The sequence below is a fragment of the Pomacea canaliculata genome, linkage group LG14, assembly GCF_003073045.1.
Source record: "Pomacea canaliculata isolate SZHN2017 linkage group LG14, ASM307304v1, whole genome shotgun sequence".
Taxonomy (NCBI): Eukaryota; Metazoa; Mollusca; class Gastropoda; order Architaenioglossa; family Ampullariidae; genus Pomacea; species Pomacea canaliculata.
The window spans coordinates 535,707-557,295 of record NC_037603.1 but is presented as its reverse complement, the minus strand read 5'-3'; the positions used below and the strand labels follow the sequence as shown (position 1 = coordinate 557,295).

Sequence of the window (21,589 nt, the reverse complement as noted above, 5' to 3'; positions counted from 1 at the left end):
ATAGATAAACATTTGTCAATAAACGTAGCCCATGTTTAAGAGACCTGCTGTATTGCTGGCATTAATGTTTGATGTAGAGGTAAAAGCTTAAGATCCCCCTTCCTTACCTTGCAGAAATAGTATACGAACTCCCCAGGATGAAATCTCTTAAAAAGGTAACCTTTTTAAAATTGGAGGCCCTACAGTTTACACGCAGATGACATTTAGAAGCCATTACCAAGCGCTGTACTACCCTCTGTATTGAAAAGACACTTAAGGATATTTTAGTTTAGCGGTAACACACGATACAGTGCAAGGTGGATCAAATAGAAAAAATCAAAACAAAACTCTGCTCCTTATACGACCAGTTACTCCACGACATGCTTTGTGTTATTTTACTCCAGAAATCTTTCCTTAGTTATAACTACGTCACGAGGTAAAGAACACACCGCTTTATAACTACAAGAACAAGACGCCTTTACTCACTTGCTCTTACAAGAGCGGACAACTTACTCTGCTTTATTATTGCAATCCCTGCTTAAATTCCCTATTTCGCTCTGTTTATATGGCTGTGTTTAGCGAGATTTTGGCAGTCTACATGTAATTACAGTCTCAATCCTTTATGATACTTACTTATTCCCAAAGCCCAGTACTCCAGAGCGCTCTCCAGCCAGGTCCTTTTCTTCATTCGCATTTGCTGTAAAATGCACGCACCTTACAACCAAACCTGTCAAGATTCGAAAGAATTTATATGAACCACGACCACAAAAAGTAGAATCTCTCTTTCTCTGTCACTCTCGCCTGCCGTCTCAGAAATGGTGGAGGAAAACTAGGGTTACTTTATTGCAGATAGGGAGATCAAGAACATTAGATTGGGGGACGAGGATTTACAATGATAAACTGATTCATCTGTTGACACTATGTAAAAATCCACATCTCACAACCTCCCATTAAAGAGCTGTCCAACTTTCTCTCTCTCTCTTCCTCCCTCTCTTTCTCTCGTTTTTCTTTCCAGACTCTGCTTCTTCTCTCTTCTTTTCTCTATTACATTTCGCTTTTTTTCTTTGTCTTGCCCATTCTTATTGCTATTGTTTAACCCTACTATGCTTTCCGGTACCTAGCGTGACTCACCAAATCTTCATTAGGCTGATATCATGTATTTTGTTGAGCGCATTTTAAACGTCAGCACAGCAAGTTAGTCACCTCCTCTTAAATTTACTAAATTTAATCACCATAGAAAGACAGTAATTCAATAGAAAAAAACAATAACAACCAGTAAATGCTGCAATTATTATCTCTTATTTAATATTGACAAAATATAAAGTACGTCCTTCTTTACAGCCTTACGATCACTCTTGTCATGCAGTTAACATTTGATTAAGAATGCTCAAACGTATCTTGTTGAGGAGACCCGCCAGTTGAGCCCCGTCCAGTTATTCGCAGATCGCCCGGTTCACTGACGACTTCTGGCGGCACTTAGGGTCCTCCAGGCCATTAAACAGCCAGACGAACTCAAAGCTTATCCGGTCGTTTGCCGCTAAGTCAGGTACAGGGAAGTAGAAGCTCTTTTGCTCTATCACAGGTCCCCGGAAAATCGGAGGTCATTCACTGAGGGTAGGCTCTGCCGACAGAAAGAGAGCAGAACAACTGATGACTTCATGGTTATAAACACGTTTGCGAAATTAGCAGACAGTGCACGGACGTAGCACATGACAATTACATTCACGAAACTCAAAATTGCCCTTTCCTCTCCCCAAACCAAACTTGTCTATGGCTGTCATACTTTATAGTCCGTCTTAAATTGTGTCTACTGAGATCTTGTTTCCATTACACAGACACTCAGACTCCATATATTACATGATGCATTTGTATACAAGAAAAACTGATTCACCCACCTTTGCAGTCGTGCGAAACTGTAGAGACCACTTTCCAGCGGGGACTGGTGCCCTTTCCTTTTAAAATAGAGTTGTCTTACAATACATCTAACTATTCATACCACTTACATAGCTTAAAAACAACACAATCTGCGCTCACTCCCTCTCCCCGTGCTGCTTATTCTCCAAAATCTTATTTTAAAATGAGGTACAGATGGAAACGGCATGAAACAGTCGGAGAAATGTCTGTATAGACAAAAGGATGTAAACAACAATAAAACAGTTTTTTTAAACCTGCCCACCAAACGCCAGTCGGCAGGTGGGTTGGATGTAGATAATAAATAAAAAACCCTCACAGTTTTCTTGACCCCGATGTTGACAGCCTTCCACAGCAAGGGGTGGAGGAGGCGCCACCCAGACTGGAAGTTCGCGCATTGCTCGGCCTCTTTGGGATGCCGTCACTTACAGAGGTGATACCATTTCAGCCATATTGGAAACAGTTGTTCCCTCACTGAACACGCAACAATTGCAGAAAGAGCATAAAATGGTCCTGTTGTGAAGAGTAGTTACAGGCATTGCAATATGATATTGTCTTTTCTTCTGTAACTTGTTTTCATTTCTGTAACCAACACTATCATGTCATAAGTTGCAAGTAAATATTTTTTACGTGTGAATAACATTTTTTTTCTTCTTTTGACAGATAGACTATGAAAATCTTCATTTTCCTACCTTAAATTATTGGGACACATTTTTTCAGCATTTTACTCTCAGCATTTCTACACAAACCAGGTACCAAGCCCCGTTTAGGTTTAAAGTCGCAGAGTGAGCTCTGGACGGTCGTCTCATATGAGACACTGCGTTGAACGTCCGTCAGGTTCTGTGAATTTCATTGAGACAAAATGGTCAGCATTGCCTGGGCAGCACTCTAAGACGATGAACAAATAGAAATTTATAAAACATCGTAGTATCATTCTGTTGATTGTGAGTATTTGCAGTGGTTAAAATACTGGCACTGTAATCATGTGGGGTCCAATTAGTTTCTGTACTTATTTTATAATTTGCCCTGGTTTCAACATGAATTAAAACAAGTACAGAAACACTTTGTGTTCAGACTTTCTAAAATCCACAAACCAGGTCTGGTGTGCAAGGAGCCCCCGCTGACTCTCGGCATGGATATCGCGAAAATTCTTATGACGAGGGAACCTACTATAGCCGGGCGGCACAATAATTTGTGCCATACGACGGGGTCCTTTGAATACCACCAGGTCGTACTGATTAGTGAAAACTGAGTATAGTCTACCTTTCCACAACCATGATTTTAATACCATAATTTCAAGTTCATTTCTTTAACTGTTGCAAAAATAAAGTTTTCAAAATCAGGCCGTGTAATTTTCTATTTACTCTCTCAATTCGCTCCGGTCATGCTTACTTATCATCCAATTACGCCTGACTGAAGAATGATATAAAAACTAACTCCAGATAGAGCATGTGTCCCGTGATTGTAAAAAGAAATGTTTCGGCCTGATTTCAACAAAATCTTGCAGAGTAGACCATAAATAGTCGGTAGCCAGAATTTCTTTTTTTGAACAAGTGAAAATGACAAGAAAGAACATTTCGCTGCTGTGAAAAAGACCATATTTGTTCGATTTAAATTACTAATTTCGAAAAGAAGGTAAGAAGAATGCAGAAGTAGCCTAGAAGCAGTAAGGAAACAATACCGAAAAAGAGCAAAGGTCGCTCAGAGAGAATTTCTAACAGTTTAACACGACTAAAATTGCATTATCAGTTTTACAGCGATATAAAGTCTTAAATTAACAAAGTGTTGGGTTTTTTAAAATTATTTTCATTAATGTTAGCAATTTCTTAATAAATAACACTTCTTTATAAAATGCATATGGTAGCTGACAGCTAACGAAAACATTGTTGTGAATTGTATGATTACAGTACATGTAAACGTTGTGTTAATAATAAGTAGTAGACGTATGTTAGAATAAGTATATCGTGTTGAAAATGAAAAACTCCGTTTCCAATTTTGTGTAGAAAATAGTGTGATCATATTTATTACTTAAGATTACTATGAATCTACTCATTACATCTTATAATGAAGACAAACAGTATGACACTATTTTAAAACTTACAGAATCTTTTATTTCACATTTAATACTTTGCCTGATACTACAGTTGACCCTTGAGAACAAGTCCTCTTAATTGCATGAGTACATTTGTGAAGAGGATTCAGGCTAACGGTCATTGGTTAATCTGTAAAAACAATAGAATCAGCCATTCGCTGCCCTCCTACTCAGGACAATTAACCACAAACGCAACCAGGAACATAAAGTGCAGCAACAAATAGGATGAGTGACTCATCAGCGAGTCAGCTCTGTTCTGTGCCATGCAAATATGTTTATGAAAATGTGCGAGTTTTCTAGCAGTACATGAATCAGTCTGTATCTCAACAGGATTAACATAAAATGCATGCTTGCTTTTGTATCCAATGATGCCAAAGTACAGGGTTGGGCGCTTGTTTATGCTCAATCCTTGTCGGGCTACTTTAGGGATATACATATACCTCTTCTTTTGTACCCGCTTCCCGGCTCAATGCTTGAGACATGATTCTTCACAAAGTGCGAAAAAGGTAGAAAAGCCGAGAAATGGAGAAACGGCAAGTCGTTATGTACGAGGGTAACAGAATAAGTTATAAAAAGTTTTACTTTTTTACCTCTAGCCCTCAATATAAAGAAAAGGAAACTGAAACACTACCCCAAAACGAATTAAGGCCTTAAGAACGAGAAAATTAAAGAGGGAAAGCACGATAGATGTTAACTCCGGCACCTTCAATCTCTGGTCAAAGTTTTGGTCAGATTATCCTAAAGAAACATGCTGATCTCGGAAGTTTTTTTTTTATTTTATAACTTTCTTAAATATTATTATCTTTCAAAAACTATCTTCGTTCGCAATCCTATCTGATTTGAAATTCTAGCATTTATTGTAATTTTTCTCTGCTTGCTGGGCAAAATGCCGGCTGACAGCGGGTCATTGCGAATTGCTGTCTTGAAAAACAATCGAAAAATGAACATGCCTTTATAAGGATTAATAATTTCTATTCTGATTCTTAGTATAGCAGGAACATTTGTACATGGTCATGAGATATAACAAAAATAATTATACATAGATGTAAACAACAACAAGCAAAACATTAAGAACATCCATTTTGTTAATACAAGTTCATGTTATTTTACACACGCTTACCAAGTTTATCTCAAATCAAATAATTTTCTAAAGATAAAAAAATTAAGTATAAAAATATTTTAATGCATTCAACTCGGTAGCTCTGTTTTGGTGGGGGTAGGGGTGGGAGCAGAGAACTATTACTAGTCTCGTGTTTGATGGACAAAAATTAAACCCCACAACTAGGATGTTGACCATGTTGTTGCATCTTAACTCAAGCACCTTCATTCCATCACATCTCATTTTTTCGGCGGATTGTCAGAAAAAAACACGGCAATATCGGATTTTTTTTAACGTTCTTTATCATCACTATCTGTTCAAGAGTGATCCTCTCTCTCGCAGCTCTGGCAATTACCACAATTTTCGTCTGCCTGCTGCGCAAAATGTCCGTCGACAGTGTATCACACAAATTGCGCGTCTAGGAAACAGTCGATAGAAATACTGTTTAAAAGCTACTCAAAATGTACAAGATTAATTATTTTAAAGAAACTAACGTACTGTGAAAGAGCTGCTACAGCCAGTAAGAACGATGGAGCAACCCAGTTTACTGTGTGTTGAATCACCACATGTGCAGGATGTAGAAGCAAGCTGCGTGCTAGCTGTCCTTGGGTGATGCTGTTGACGCGGATAAGAATACACCGTTCGGTCAGTTTGCGGAACTAGATTTATGTTATGCCAAGAATCTCAGTGGCAAGACCGTATTGTAGCGACTGTAATGTATACAAGGCACCTCGTTAGCCAATCGTGCCAAGAGATGTTTTCTAGATATGTAGTATGTAGGAACACTTTGACAGTCTCCGATAAGGTATCGGCGAAAAAAAAAAACCCAGCCATTCTAAAAAATAGCCTCTGGGAGTCCCCGATCTTAATGCGTTGCCTCACGTGATTGTCTACCACTTACTTCCTTGTTCTTGTAGGCATGGTAACAAGACGCTAGGAAAGCAAACTTTTCCCATTTAGAGATTAAAATTTTATAAGAAAAATTGTCAAAAGTAAACAGAGAGAGAATGAGCGGTCGACACTTCGGATTATTCGGACGTTCAAAGTCTGCAATTATCGTGTTAAATTACTTTTTCAAAACCATGTTAAATGCACACTGTCAGTGTCCGTTGTGTAGTCGAACACTTACACTAATTTGCTAGAAATAATTCTATGGACTCCAAAACCCCAGCGTACGTCCCCAATAACGAACAGAAGGTAATTCAGTGTGTTAAGAAAATTATTAACAATCACGAGTTTTTACTGCAGAATTCACTAAAGATGCAATTACTTGAAAATTGCACTTACGGACAATCCAGATATCATCAGCCTCTACTACACACAACACACACAGGACACACTCGACACTTAATTTTCTCCACACACGAATGTCTCTTGCCACGTGGAGGACTCAGATTTTCTTGACGACCGTTGATTCCCCCTTTCACCAGCAGTGACACGCTTGACACTGGCATTTCGTCACCATGTGTCCCTCTCGTCACCTCGAGGCCGTAACAACTGACCAATCGACACATCGCTAGCACCTAATAGACAGGTGGTCATTGTGACTAACCCCTGCCCACTGTACCTCCTTACTTGCCCTCGCATCAGTAACGCGTCAGTAATCGCGTCTATACTCGTAGTCACTTCTGTGTCCAGTTGGTTGCAACAGCACAGGTCGCTGTCTTCCTGCGCTAGGTACATCTCGACCAACTCTAGGTACATCTCGACCAGCACTAAGTACATACTGACGTAAGCAGCCAGCAATTCAAAACAGCGGAGAGACATTTGTGACCCTTGTCCTTCCCATCGGCCTAGTGCCGCCAGAGGCCGACCGCTGTGTCCACCTGATGTAGCGCCTCTCATCAGCTGACCCTTTCCCCTTCTACCCGTTTAGCAGCGCGTTCGGTCGACTTGTGTAGGAAGCAGAAGTGCAGCATCAACCCTGTGGTTATAGGGCTATTCCTAGTTATCTCATGACACAGCTGTCTTCGGTGTTTCTCCTATTCTACCTTCTGTCTATCACACGTTTATTTAAATGTTTATGTAAGAGTGAGACAGCAAAGACGTGTATAAACTTCGTGGTTACGAGTTTTAATGGAGGTACTCCTACTCATCTGTGATCTTTTGATGTTTGTTGTCTCCTACTCATCAGTGATGTTGGTTACACCGTTTGCCTCTGTTTAGGATGGTTCTTCAGTTCTTGTTTTGCATCACTTCTTACAACAGACATCTTCCTCCACTAACGGCTGCTGTCTCCTCTTCTTCTATCTTTGGACTTTGGACTGAACTTGATTTTGTGTTTCCTTTACTGACACTTGAAGTTGTTTTAGAATTGGGGGCCAGTGTGGACTTTTGTACACCAGTGTGGGCATGTATGGATCCGTGTGGACTATTATTTCTAAAGACTGACAAAAGTCAGACAGATCAGCAACAAAGCAGAGTTAGTGGTCACATATTATTTGTGTATAGACCTAGTGATTGTATATATATAATACAGCTAGTAGTCACACATACCTTGCGGGGTGTAGTGCATGCTCGGGAATACTTACATACCAAAGATGTCATACACAGGAATGTGAACAGAAGCCATGTTTTATTACCAGGTGTCTCTCTGACTCCACAACTCTCTTCCTTCTGATCGTTGTAAGGCAGCCAGGGCACGTGTACAACCGCTTATACACACAGTGACACAGATATCACACTTGTAGACTGACAAACGCAAGGATATGATGAAACATTAACACACACACACCTCTGAAACAAACTCGTTGACACTTGTTTTGTAAAGATCCAAACTCTGTAATGACGTCATATCTATTACATCATAAGGTGACGACGTAATGATAGACTGAAAGTAGAAGAGGACAAACATTAAAAGACAATTGTTGGTGTAAGAGACTGACTGACACACGACTACAGCAGGCGACAGGTGTGTCAGTGTCAGTGTCAGTGTCAGTCACCTTCTAGCGGCTAGTCGTCAGGGGAGACAATCACAAGTTGTGACGTACAGCGGGACATGAGGTCAAGTCGGAGAGAGGTAGGGTTGTACTGTTGTAAAAACTTAGGACTAAATACACCGTGATCACGGTTCTTCAGGCAGACGACTACTTTTCTCTCCAGACCACGAACATGATGTCCACTTGTCACCCACACCACGTCACTGCGGGCCGTGGCCACGTCCTCGATGTCATGATTCTTCATCACCCGCACTGGGATACCCGCTTCTAGCAGTTCTGTGACCACACCCGACTGATCACTAACGTTACCCCAGTACAACACCAGCACGTCTCTCCACTGTAGACAGGGTGGTGTTGTGTCGCCACTGGTAGAGGTCAATGTTGTAGATGTTGTTGTGCTTCTCCCTGTCAACATCGATATAAACAATAGCATCGTGACGTCATCACGTAAACTGAGAGACACAAGTCACTTACACAGTCTTATTTACAAGACTGTTTCTCACCCGTTCGTTATTTATCGCATAGGTAAGTGTTTAACTGTAAACAACGTTACACTACACAATACACACACCTACCTGTAACACCAACACGGAGACTGTGTAGGAAGCTGGCCATCTCACGACCGCACGTCACACAGTCAACTGGCCTGCGACCTGAGTGACCCTGACCTCGGTGATACAGTCGTGTGACTGGCGGGCCGTCTGTGTGGTCGGGCACACCTCGCTCGTTGTACGGCAGTACATGACGTTGTGTAGTGATCCTCACGTCCTTCTCGACTTCCCTGACGACGGCCGGAGGAGAGCGGAGGGGTCTGGTTAAATATTTCACTTGCCAGCCGGTGGGTGCGTAGTCATGGAAACAACTTGCCGCCCAGAGATGGAGACGAGGAACTCGTGTCCGCAACAACTCACAAAAAGACTGGAAGTTGTTGATTCTGTAGCCAAGACAGTAACATAGGATGTAGCTACACGCGTTACACTGTGTACTATTTTTAATGTCTGATTCTGTTTGTGTATCATGTGTAATGTTGTTACCAATGATGTCATCAAGTGATGTCACAATAATGACACGTGCTGCAACACAATCTGTGTAACAGCCGATGCTTCTGTTCAAATCTATGTTGACATGTGAGAACACAACACCTCCATCAGGTGTCACAACTGTTGAGGAAACATCACCTGTTAAGCACCAAGTAGTTGTAATCCAGTAAATGTAAACAACATCTACCTGTGTGTCTATCATCACATCACACGCTGTACAACTCACCTGTGGTCACTCCCTACTTCATCAGCGATGACGTACAACGACCCTCCGCTCGCCGCCTGTGACAAGTCGTTGACGGCCTTCTCCACGTCTTTACCGCCATCAAGCTCATACTGCAGGAGGTGAGGCTGACCGGGTGATACACCTGCTGACTGTTGTGTCTTTACTGTCTGCAGCAACAGGTGATAAAACATGGTGCACGCTGCACGACTATCACTCCACGTACTGACAACGTAGACGTGGTGACCACATCGCAGCCACTCTATGGCCATCAGCAGCAGCACCACAGTTTTACCTGTACCGGGCGGTCCGGTGACAAAGAGTGTGGGAGGCGCCGTGTGTAGCAGGTGAACTTGCTCCGGGAAGAGTGTTATTACAGCAGTGTAGCACTCTCCTGTCCACCACACGGCCTCACCCAGGGTCTTGACACTCACACGTGGAGGACATGTGCATGGCACAGTCACTGTTGTCGCCGGACCACAGAACCTACAACAAACAAATGTTGGATACTTGACCTCATCTTACTATTAAAATGACGAAGCATATATATATCGAGCGGTTTACATTATTTACTACAAGTGGTTTAATACATTTAGTGATAATGTTTTTTTGTCTTGATGATGATGATGATGATAAAATTAAACCAAACATTGGAAGTAGTTACTAAATTCTCTCTCTGTGTCATTAACGGTCTACTGTCTACTAAGAGTTGTACATGTCGTGGTGAAGCATGAATTCTTCTCTCTAACTTTTTTCTCTTCACCAATAAATACTGTCACCTCCGCAATCTAACGCCAACCGGGAACAAATAGCTATTGTTAACTTTGTGAAAATAGTTTAGCTGAGTGAATAAACAAAGTAACCTTACATAACTATTACAAACTCTACAGAATCTTCATAAAATATTGACAGTGAAACCTCGATTTCACGTTTCTCAAGTGACCGCCATAATAAACGTGACACAGAGGAAACACTTTATTTGCTTCAGGTGACATCCAGACATGGAGAAAGTATGACAGACACCGCATGTCACAATCCTGTCTAAACATATTACGATGTCAAAGTCCAACAGGTGAGCAGCAAGGTTGTGACCGTGTGTAGACAAGACTTTATGTCCCCGTGGGGAGGAACTCATCCAAGGTGGCCTGTCCTGTGAGTTGTGCTCGTATTTACAACATCACGTGTTCCGCACGTTGCACGTGTCCCAACATGTCGCTGCCCTCAGGGGCCTGAAGGCAAACTTCCCTCACGTGTCCAGCGCTGTGAGGGCTTCGGACACTTTGTGGTGGTGGACCTGTTGATTCTCAATAGTAGTCGTCGTCACTTCTGGCGTCACGGTTAGTGTTCATGACCCTTAAGATGTCAATGTTAATGTTCGAAACAGTTCGCACGCCGAGCTCAAGCAGCTTAATTCACAAGCGTCACAAGCTTGTTAAGAATCTTTTACTACAGAGATGCTTGAAATTCACGATGATCTCGTAATTCATTCTTTACTTTTTTTATCCCCTGGTAGAAGAAAATAATCCAGTTTTGCTGGCATTGTAGATATTTATGTGTAACCTTGTAAATACTGCGGCAGGTGACAGTCTTCCAGTGACTGACAATGTCGTGAGGAGGTGAAAGTATTAAATACGATACCCCACACAGTCACACACACTGCAGTACCACTATTTCCTTCCCTGCACAATTTGGTAGAAGCCAAATCCTGTAGAGATAAAACAAGTTGTCACGAAAGAGTAGTGATAGGGCTATAGGTGGGTTTTGCACTGCTCTCTCTCTCTCTCGCGAGAACCCCGCCGCCAGGGCCGCCGAGAGCCAGCCCAGGCCCCGGGACAGACGATCTCTCCAGGCCCCTTGTACTTGTAATCAGTACCCCGAAATTGTATTCTACAGACTTGAAACTCAACTTCTGCATGTGTAATGCTTGGGTGTTCTGTCCTTAGACCTTTCTTTAAAAGAAAAAGAAAAGGAGAAGAAGAAAAAAAAAAATCCACTGACTAAGGCCGGGCCCCCTTGACAGCCGCGGGCCCGGGTACACCAGACCCCCCTGTCCCCCCCTCTCGTCAGGCCTGCCCGCCGCTGTATGTCCCTCTGTATTAAAGTGGCTCACACTATCAAGCGGCTCAAGACAATCGTGACTTGTGGCAACTGTTACAATCTTATTGTCGAGCCAACTCACAAGAAGTATTTGTCGCAGATGTACTCCCTGCCTCATGAATGCTAATGGTGGGTGTAAAATAGCCAAACGTAAGGAAATTCTCATTCACGAGATTGAACAACGACCTCACCTGGAATGATCGCTCACTTGTGTTGCTGTCTGAAGTAGAATTCGTCACGAAATGATTTTTTTTTTCAAATTGTCTGTCACAGGGTATTTTTTCTGTTGTTTTTTTTTCCCCACAATACATACACGTAGAACACGAACAAGTTCATGTCGAACAATTGTATGTAGAATAATTGAATATTTAAGTAATCTACGAATACATAAACAACAAAATTTACACATAAGATAATAGAAATAACAAATAACAAGACAATACATAAACAACAAAATTTACACATTAGATAATAGAAATAACAAATAACAAGACAATACATAAACAACAAAATTTAAACATTAGATAATAGAAATAACAATAACAAGACCATATATCTGCTATAATATAGGAAAAGTACACAAATCAAATCAGGTTTTAATATTTGCTGTTTATGGCAGTTGTCTCGAGGATCTTCTTAGTTACTTTAAAAGTTCTTTTGTTTACAAATAATACCGTTATTTAAGAATTGACATGACTAAATGGCAGCCACTGTTTCCAAACATATTTCATAGTTGGTCACAAAATTTATAACCAATGGACAGTCCAGACTATGTGTTAAAGGCTTTCATTGTCCTGATTACAAAAAACAACACAAAGGAGATACAGTGAGCTTACAGTGAAAAAACGATTTTGTGGGAAGGATCTGAAGTAAAATTAAACCATCTTAATGGGGTATCTATAGTAGTATAGAAAGTCTTTAGAAATATATCAGCCCAGTTACATTACAACTCCCACTTTCTAAGTGCAGATGGATACACTTTATTGTCTTCAAAAGTTTTTTTTAAAAATTTCTTTAGTCCCTTTTAGCACTCTAGTAGTGTACTTAGTTATGTAGTTGTCTGTAGAAGGTAAGGGTTGAACAGCTCCCAGGACTGTTCCTTTCTCACGCTGAGTACCTAACAACCGGCCTTACACTGTTTACCCGCGGGCGACTTTTTTTGTGGTAATATTAATAAGAATAAGCCAAAACTTTATCTTTTAATTTAACCATCAGTCTTGAAGCACATCCATCTCGGCATTTCCTACTCTGATACCTTTTGTTTTGAATGAAAGCTTCGGTCAAGCGAGGTAGAGTTTCTTTTGCGAGGTCGAGGTCAAGGTTTGTCAGCTTGGTAACCACGTGTGGCAGTTCGCGCATTAAATACACCCTTTTCTGATAATAGTCCATCCGCTAGTATAGGTTCATTCTGAGAGACTAACAGACAATTGCACTTCATTTGATAATATTTTGTGGACTGTATCAGGCCTATGTAGAACGGCCTGCAGCCTAGCCGTGGCCAGTGAGTTAAGAGAGTAGTGCTAGTTAAGTCAGGACACCTAACATAATTCTTCAAGAGTCAGAAAGGTACCATTAACATTAGTAAAGTCTTCTAATTTTTTAAGTTTTCCATCCAACCGTTTCTTAATATATACAATTTTTCTGCCTCTAATAATACTATAATTAAAGTGGATGGGCTTCCGAGAAAGTCTTTACTACATGTTGGAATGCACTTGTTAATAAACTTTTTTATAATGCCTCATCACATCTTGCCAGAATGTGTATTGAACGTGTTTACTTACTATATTAGCATATTCACCACTACAAGTATCAAGCTTCGCTAACTCCGGAGAAATAACTGACATCAAGCTAGTAAGACTGCCACTGTTAAGTTTCAGACGACTTAACAGATAATGTTGAGTGTGACTATGAAAGAGTTAACATCCAACACTGTTAGTCCTCCTTCCTGATGTTGCTTACAACTCACAGCTCTTTTAATTTGTATACTTAACTTTATACAGGGTTAGGGAGGTAAAGGAGCGACAGAGAGGAACTTATCCCTAATCATTTAAAGCTGGCCCCGAAAGAAGTGAGTTCTCTCACACCTCACTCTCCGAAGTCGCAAAGTCTATATGACCTTTACCTTTATATATACACATGAGAGTTTGTATATGTGAGTAAAAACAAAAATATATATTTTTAGTTATGTATGTGTTTGAAGGGAGAGCTAACGCCTTTCTGACTTGCCAAAGTTGATGTCACTATCTACATAGTAACATGAAAGATTTACGGAAGAGAAAAACGGAGGAATTGATCATCAGAATCAGCGATCTATTGTGTATCCAGCGACATTGTCGCACACCTCAGTACTTACTCCCATAATCTGTTGACTACAAATAATGTTTAGTATTTACCTTGCTATTAATGTCCGGTAAACATCACGTGTCATGTGACTGTCAGGTCCAGCATCAGCCACAAGTCGCTGCCACCAGTGTCCGAGTTCCCCCAGCACGTGACTACTGACGTCACGCGGTGTCTTGGGGTCAGACAACTGATCAGAGGTCAAACAAAGACCAGCCGCGCCGGCAGCATCTGTTGTTTGTGGTTTTCCAAGGCAACGACACAGGTCCTTTACAGAAATAAAATTCACGATCAGCAGCGAAATGCACTAAACAGAGGTTTCCAGCTGATAGTTATGATGCCTCATACGACCTTTGAACTACATGCTCTTCACCCCTGCCTTAGCCTATGCTTTGCTGAAGATTGGAAACTTTCCATAGTTCTCACAAACTATACTTTAAGGTCTTGCTAATTAGTTGGGTAAAACTGTTGACACCACCTCTCTATCCATCGACACTTTTCTTGTCAAGTGAGACGACCTGAATTACACATTAAGGAAACAGAACTACTTCTCATTCTTTCGTGGAAGAGTACGCAAATAAGGTCCTGATTTGGCTTAAAACTTTTAAAATAAAAGATCCTAATAATTGTTTTGACACCTAAAGTAATAAATTTATGTATTTTAGAACTACTCTATCTCCCTCATAAGATTTGTCATTCTTGTCTGTTATTTAACACGACATCTATCAGACCTCTATCATCAGGACAATGGTTTAGAATTAATATTGATAAATTACACCTACCAATATTACCTGAGTGAGTTGTTTGTCACCAGCGATTGCCTGCTCTACCTGTTGAGCCGTGAGGTTTGGGACAGCGATGGTCTTGGTGATGCGCAGACCGGGAGCGATGTCCGACACCAGGTGAGACAACATGGCCTCCGCCTTGTCCAGTTGATTGATGGCCTGTTTTAGTTTCGTTCGGATGATGTTTTCCATATCCTGCTGTGACAGACCAAGCTCTCTTACCCTGTCACAAACAGCCTTCACCTCACAGACCACAAAACCGTACTTCCTGTCAATAAGAAGCACATCAAAGTCGCCCTTGCCCCAGTTTTTCGGCAGAGAAGGGGGAAGACTTGTAGCTAAGGGCACCTGGGCTGCTGCAGCAGCATAACAAGGTTCTCCCAGGTACTCCCCGAACTGAAGTTGACTCATTGCAACAAACACTTCACTGTTATGTTGAGACATTTTCTGCAGACAAAGGAAAATGCGCTGCATGGCTGCATCATCTCTAACATCACTGTCCTGAACTGAAGTAGGTTGAGGAATGGAACTTTGAACAGCGGGAGTTGGATTCACCGCTACGTTGCAGGACTGACCAGCCTGTCCAGATGGTTTCTGAAGGACAAGAACATCCTGACCAGCAATGGTCTCTCTAGTCATCGGCACGCGGTTGATGTAGACAGGAGGCAGGAAGTAGGCGAGTGAGTCTAAGTCAGGGAAGGCGGCCTCAACCCATTTTAACCAAAACTCCTGTGCTCGCTGTAAAACATCTTCCTGCATCAAAGTAATCTTTAGTGAAAATGCTTACAAGACTAGTCGGATTATTCTTGAATTGATATGTAATTTATTTACTATGCAAAGAACACTTGTTGGTTTATTTGTTTTTCTTACAATTTACACAAGAAAGTAACAGAGTGTAAAAATACGTCTTTTACTTTTCTTGGAAACAGTGTATTTTTTTTAAATAACTATTTTAATAATCTTAAATTTAAAATGATATTAATTATTAACATATAAGCTTTCTTAACTAAAGAAAGGTTAATTACTTTAGATTCTGTATTATACAAGGTCTACAATTATTAAATACCGGGTTTGCTTTATTCAGTTTGAGAGCATGGTAAATAAAACTCAGATCGGGTTGAACCCTTGCACCATTTTCTTTAATCGGCTTATCTTTAAGCTGCTACATATATTGTTAAGGGATGATTACTAAATTAAATGTCAATGAAACGGAATTAAATGTCGATGCCAGTATCTACCCTTAAAATAGCAAATACCGATTGAGACTATTAGGGGAAGAGGAGAATTGGGAGACCAAAGCAGACTTGGAAAAGAACAAGAGAGCGAGGCAAAGAATGCCGGAACTATATGGGCCCAACTGAGGCAGGATGATGAGGTGGGTGGGGAGCTGCCCAACACTGGTTCCGCTGAGAAGAGCCAAACAACCACACAGACACTTGTTACTTCTGCTTGGTTCCTTAGTAGTATAGGCATGTTGCATCCACCCCTCATTTGGGGAGCCGGAAGGGGAGCCGTGACGTCACCGCCGCCATCTTGCCGGAAGTCGGATGGGGGCGGCCATCTTGTCGGCCATCTTGCCGGAAGTCGCATGGGGGCGGCCATCTTGATGATGTCATATCCGTGGCGGCCATCTTGTCGGCCATCTTGCCGGAAGTCGCATGGGGGCGGCCATCTTGATGATGTCATATCCGCGGCAGCCATCTTGTCAGCCATCTTGTCGGAAGTCTCATGGGCGCGGCCATCTTGTCATCCCCCCCCCCTTCCTCTCCCTTACCACGAGTGACTTGCCCCTGGGTGAGCGGGGGAGGGACGGTGCGAGTCGATAAAGTGTCGCGTGCTGTGTTTATGATGGCACAGATGGATCCGAAGTGGAAGCACCCTTTCACGTGCGTCGTAGCGGGGCCTACCGGCAGCGGAAAAACGTGTTTTGTGGTTCGCTTTTTAAATCATGTGAAAGATATGATGACTCCTCCCCCTGATGAGGTGGTGTGGTGTTACGGCGAATGGCAAGAGGGATATCAACGCTTAGAGGGAGTGACGTTTGTAGAAGGGTTACCTAACGTAAACGATTGGCGAGGTGATAAGCACCGATTGATCATCATCGATGACTTGATGACTGAAACAGATCAACGTGTGACTAAGCTATTTACCAAAGGTTCTCATCATCGCAACTTGAGCATCATGTATATCGTGCAAAACCTGTTTGGAAAGAACAAAGAGCAGAGGACCATCAGTTTAAACAGTCATTATCTGGTCGTCTTTAAAAACCCCAGGGACGCTTCTCAGATCACCCACCTCGCCAAACAGATGTACCCTGGAAAACTGAAATATGTTCAGGAGAGTTTTAAGGACGCGACATCGGCGCCTCATGGTTATTTGCTGTTTGATCTGCGACAGGAAACACCGGATCATCTACGCTTAAGAACAAACATTTTTCCACCGGACCATCAAGTGGTGTACGTTCAAAAGTAAAAAGCACCATGTCGGCACGCATCGAGCGAAATATGTCAATGCTCAAGCTGTTGTGCGGTGCTAAACCAAAGGTCATCAAAGAAGTGCTGAAAGGAGCCTCCCCCGACTTGATCAAGGCCATCAGCGAGTGTTCTCTTAACGTTTTAAAAGGGCATGTTCATCTCACTCCGGCTCAGAAAAAGCGACTGTGCAAGTACAAAGAGGACTTGCGGCTCCTGGCACGCAGGAATACTTCTGTGAAACGCCGAAAGCAGATTCTTCAAAAAGGAGGTTTTCTTTCTTTTCTTTTAAAACCCATTTTGGGCGCCTTGGGAGGACTGGTGGGATCGTTTACCTCTAACGAGTAATCATGGAACACACCAAAAAACTGATTTTGATGGATCCCCGAATGATACCACCACCACCACCACCACCTGTTTCGGATGCCGTGGGTCAAAGTTTGACAGACATGGATGCACAGATGCGCGATATTTTGGAGCGAACGGATCTCAGTGTACACGACAAAGCAAATCTCTACCAGCAAACGTTGTGGCGGTTTTTGAGCAGGTTTGGACAGTACAGAAACAGACCCCTAGGGATGGTTGATGTGAGACGGCAAGAACCAACGACACCATCACCACCACCATCACCACTACCACCACCACCACCACCATCACCACCACCACCACCACCACCACCACCGGTTGTGCAAGAAGATCCCGTAGAGGCAGAGGTCTTGGGAAGCGTCCCAAAATCGATGAAGAAAAAGGCCGAGCGACTGTTGCAGCACTTTAAACGAAACCCAGAGCTCACTTGGAACGATCGGGGTGAAATTTTGTATGAAGGACAGGCCGTCAAAAATTCCAACCTCGTAGATTTAGTGAATGATGTTCTCAGAAAACGAAAACGTGCTAGAAGCCCGCGAGGCTGGGAAACTTTTGCCAAAGCTCTGCGTCGAATGAATGTTTCTCAAGACTTGGTCGGCCATCCTGACCGGTGGAAGTTTATTACCGAAAAAGAGGAGCCGGTGAAACATGTAGAACGTCCGACCTGGGAAACGTTGTAAGCGATGGGTAAACTGGCACAACACTATTACACACCACGGCAACCGGGTGCTTTTGGAGGTGTTGCGGGATTAGCGCGCGTCACCAAGTTAAAACCAACGGTCGTCAAAGAATGGCTGAGTCATCAAGACACGTACACCTTGCACAAACCCATTCGTCGCTCTTTTGTACGCCAGCGCATCATCGTAGGTGGAATCGATCACCAATGGCAAGCAGATTTGATCGACGTGCAAAGACTAAAGCAGCACAACGATGGCTATGCCTATCTTTTGACGTGCATCGACGTTTTTAGCAAGTTTGCCTGGGTGGAACCGCTCAAAAACAAGACAGGTCCTACGATGGTGGATGCTTTTCGACGCATTTTTTCTACCGGTCGCAAACCCAGAAAGCTGCAAACGGACAAAGGAACCGAGTTTTTAAATCGAACGTTTCAAAAATTTTTAAAAGAAGCTCACGTTGACTTTTTTGTGACGGAAAACGAAGACATCAAAGCTGCCGTTGTGGAGCGCTTTAATCGAAGTTTGAAAGAAAAGCTATGGCGATATTTTACCCGAAAAAACACTCTCAGATACAAGGACGTTTTAACGCCGTTTGTACAGGCCTACAATCGCTCCTATCATCGCAGCATCAAAAGAGCACCTGTAGAAGTCGATGCCGATAACCAGGAAGACGTGTGGCAGACGTTGTACGGTGACCAGCAGCAGCAGCAGCGTGTGACAAAAACGATGACACCAGGAGACCGCGTACGAATCAGCAAGGCGAGGTCAAATTTTAAAAAAGGTTACCTCCCGGCATGGACAGAGGAACTCTTTACCATCAGTCGCATCTATGATTCCGAACCCACCACCTATGTCTTGAAAGATGACCACGGGGACGAACTGCGCGGAACGTTTTACAGCCAAGAACTACAAAAGGTCGGTGCAAAAGACACGTATCGAATCGAAGAGATTTTGAAGCAGCGTGTGGGGGCAGGAGGAAGAAAGGAGTATTTAGTCAAATGGTACGGTTACGATGCCTCATTTAATTCTTGGATTCCGCAGTCGTCGCTTACCCGGTACTGATGGAAGGCACACCACCACCACCACCACCACCAACACCACCGACTGGCTTGTGGCGCATCATGGGACGTCGAATTCCTCGAAGTGAAATTGTATTTTTTTGCCAAATGATCCTTATTTATGTCGTGGTCGGCGTCTCGCTCTTTAATCTGACACGTGGACACGGAGCGGACAATTTGTGGGTGGCTTTGCTCGGTAGCTGTCTCGGGTACGTGCTTCCCAACCCTGCTATCGACCCTCCTCCTCCTGCTGCTGCTGCTGCTGCTGCCCACCTCCACTAAAACATGTTTTATCTCACCCTACCCAGCAACAGCTCGATGGAATATTATCCAGACAACTCTGCTAGTCACTATTTTACTAAACTTCCTCAGACCATCGACTTGGAGCGAGAATTTGAGGTAGGACTATCAGAAATTCAACTTCCCAATTCGTATCTCAACGTGGCCAAGGGAGATTTTTGGATCGAATATACTACTCATCCGCCTTCTGAAAATGAAGTAAGAGCCAAAGCAAGGTCACCAGAAAAAAAACGAGTCGAAATTCCTGGTGGACTGTACGATTCGAGCGAGTATTTTGTGTGGTTTCTCAACACTGTTTGTCAGAAAAGCCTTCATCGTGCTTCGGACCCTTTGGGCAAAGAAAAACGCCTGTGGATCGAGTACGAACGTGCCTCCAAGAGCACGCACATCAAGCTGTACGAGGAAAATACGACGATTCGGTTGAGTCCAGCGCTACAGCGAGTGTTGGGATTTTCAAGAAACACGTTTTTAGGAAAAGGAGACTATTATTCGACCACGAATGTGGATCTGAACGAAAATTTTTAAGAGTGCCTACATCTACTGCGATCTGGTCAGTCCGCGCGCCGTGGGTGACGTCATGGCCCCGCTTCTCCGCATAGTGCCCATGACCGACAAGACGCAAGACGTCGTGCATTATATCTTTGAAAAACCTCACTACATCCCACTCAGCCGGTCAAATTTTAATTCGGTGGAAATCCTTTTAACGACAGACACGGGTAAAGAGTTTTCATTTAGCAGCGGAAGTACCATCGTGACGCTTCATTTTCGTCGGAGGACCCACTTCTAGGAGGATGGTACGTTACACACCCGTATCATAGCAATCCTAAAATCTACGAGGACTACTACTGCTCTCAGGTCGGACATGGCTTGTCTGTGTTTGCCGGTGGGCGTCACATGCGAGGAAGAGGACTCGGGAGTCTGTTGAGCAGCGTAGGACGCATGATTCTTCCGCTTGTCAAAAGAGGTGGAAAAGCTTTGTTGAAAGAAGGTCTACACACCGGCGTTCAGGTTGCTCAGGACATGATGTCTGGTCAAAATTTTAAGACGGCGATACAAGAACGAGGGAAAGAAGCAGGCAAGCGTCTGTTTAACCAAGCCGTCAGTGCAATATCAGGATCCGGTGCGCCCCCTGGCGAACCTGCCCGAAAACGTATAAAACCAACATTTCACCGACGACGTGTTCAAAAGAAGAAAAAGAAGACGACGAGCAGTACGGCAGACATCTTTGGTTAACATGGCTCTCATCCACCCTAAATCTTGCGAGAGCGTACATTCCGGACTAGACTTGTTTTCCGTCCCTCCTACGCAAACGGCTGTCGAGGAAGGTTCTTTTGTAGAGTATTACCCGCTAAGTGCCATCTCGACAGGGGCTCCCATCGAATTTTGTATCAATGGCGCCACAGAAGACTACTTGGACCTCAGCAACACCTTTTTTGCACGTCAGAGCCAAAGTCACCGAGGCTGATGGGTCAGATTTGGCCGACGGTAAAGACGTCGCTCCCATCAACTACTGGTTGCACAGTCTGTTTTCTCAAGTCGACATTAGTTTAAACGACACTCTCATCACATCTAGCGACAACACGTACCCGTACAGAGCTTACCTGGAGGCGACGCTAAACTTTGGTTCTGAGGCCAAGAAAGGACATATGACGGCTGCCCTTTACTACAGAGATTCAGCCAACCACCTAGATGATACGCAAGGAGACGCAAATGCTGGCCTCAAGATTCGGCGAGACATGAGTGCTAAAAGCAAGGAAATAGACATGATGGGTCGTCTCCACGCAGACATTATGCATCAGGAACGCTACATGCTACCAGGGGTGGACGTCAAGATCAGACTGATCCCGTCTAAAGCTGCTTTTAACTTGATAGCTCACGACGAAGACGGAGGATATCGCAGCACCATCACACACGCTTCTCTGTTTGTCCGCAAGGCCAAACTCAACCCTGCAGTGTCGCTCGCACACGAAAAGGCGTTAGAAAAGGGAACGGCCAAGTACCCCATGAAGAGGGTGGTGCAAAAGACTTTTTCTATTCCAGGAGGACAACTGTCACACGTTCAAGACAACCTGTTTCTCAGTCAATCTCCCACGCGCATCATCATCGGTCTAGTGGATACCGCCGCCTTTAACGGAAAATTGAAGGCGAACCCGTTCAACTTTAAAACACACAACCTGTCCTTTCTTTGTCTGTACATGGATGGACGTCAAGT

General features: G+C 43.1%; 2 protein-coding genes across 2 annotated transcripts in view; both read right to left on the bottom strand.

The window, feature by feature from the left end:
* The window catches only part of LOC112554923 (von Willebrand factor D and EGF domain-containing protein-like), a 535,332-nt gene that overhangs the window by 24,857 nt on the left and 488,886 nt on the right, over window positions 1-21,589 (bottom strand). The window lies entirely within an intron of this gene.
* On the bottom strand, window positions 7,651-9,128 carry LOC112554957. Its single transcript, XM_025223040.1, has 2 exons — window positions 8,596-9,128; window positions 7,651-8,425 (listed from the first exon to the last, which is right to left on the bottom strand). The coding sequence occupies exons 1-2, from the start codon at window positions 8,633-8,635 to the stop codon at window positions 8,034-8,036; spliced, it is 432 nt and encodes a 143-aa protein (XP_025078825.1). The 5' UTR covers window positions 8,636-9,128; the 3' UTR covers window positions 7,651-8,033.

Coding starts and splice junctions, on each gene's coding strand:
- LOC112554957 (XM_025223040.1), bottom strand. CDS start 8,635: ATGGCCAGCTTCCTACACAGTCTCCGTGTTGGTGTTACAG. Junction 8,426..8,595: donor TCTCCGTGTTGGTGTTACAG/GTAGGTGTGTGT, acceptor CGATGTTGACAG/GGAGAAGCACAACAACATCT.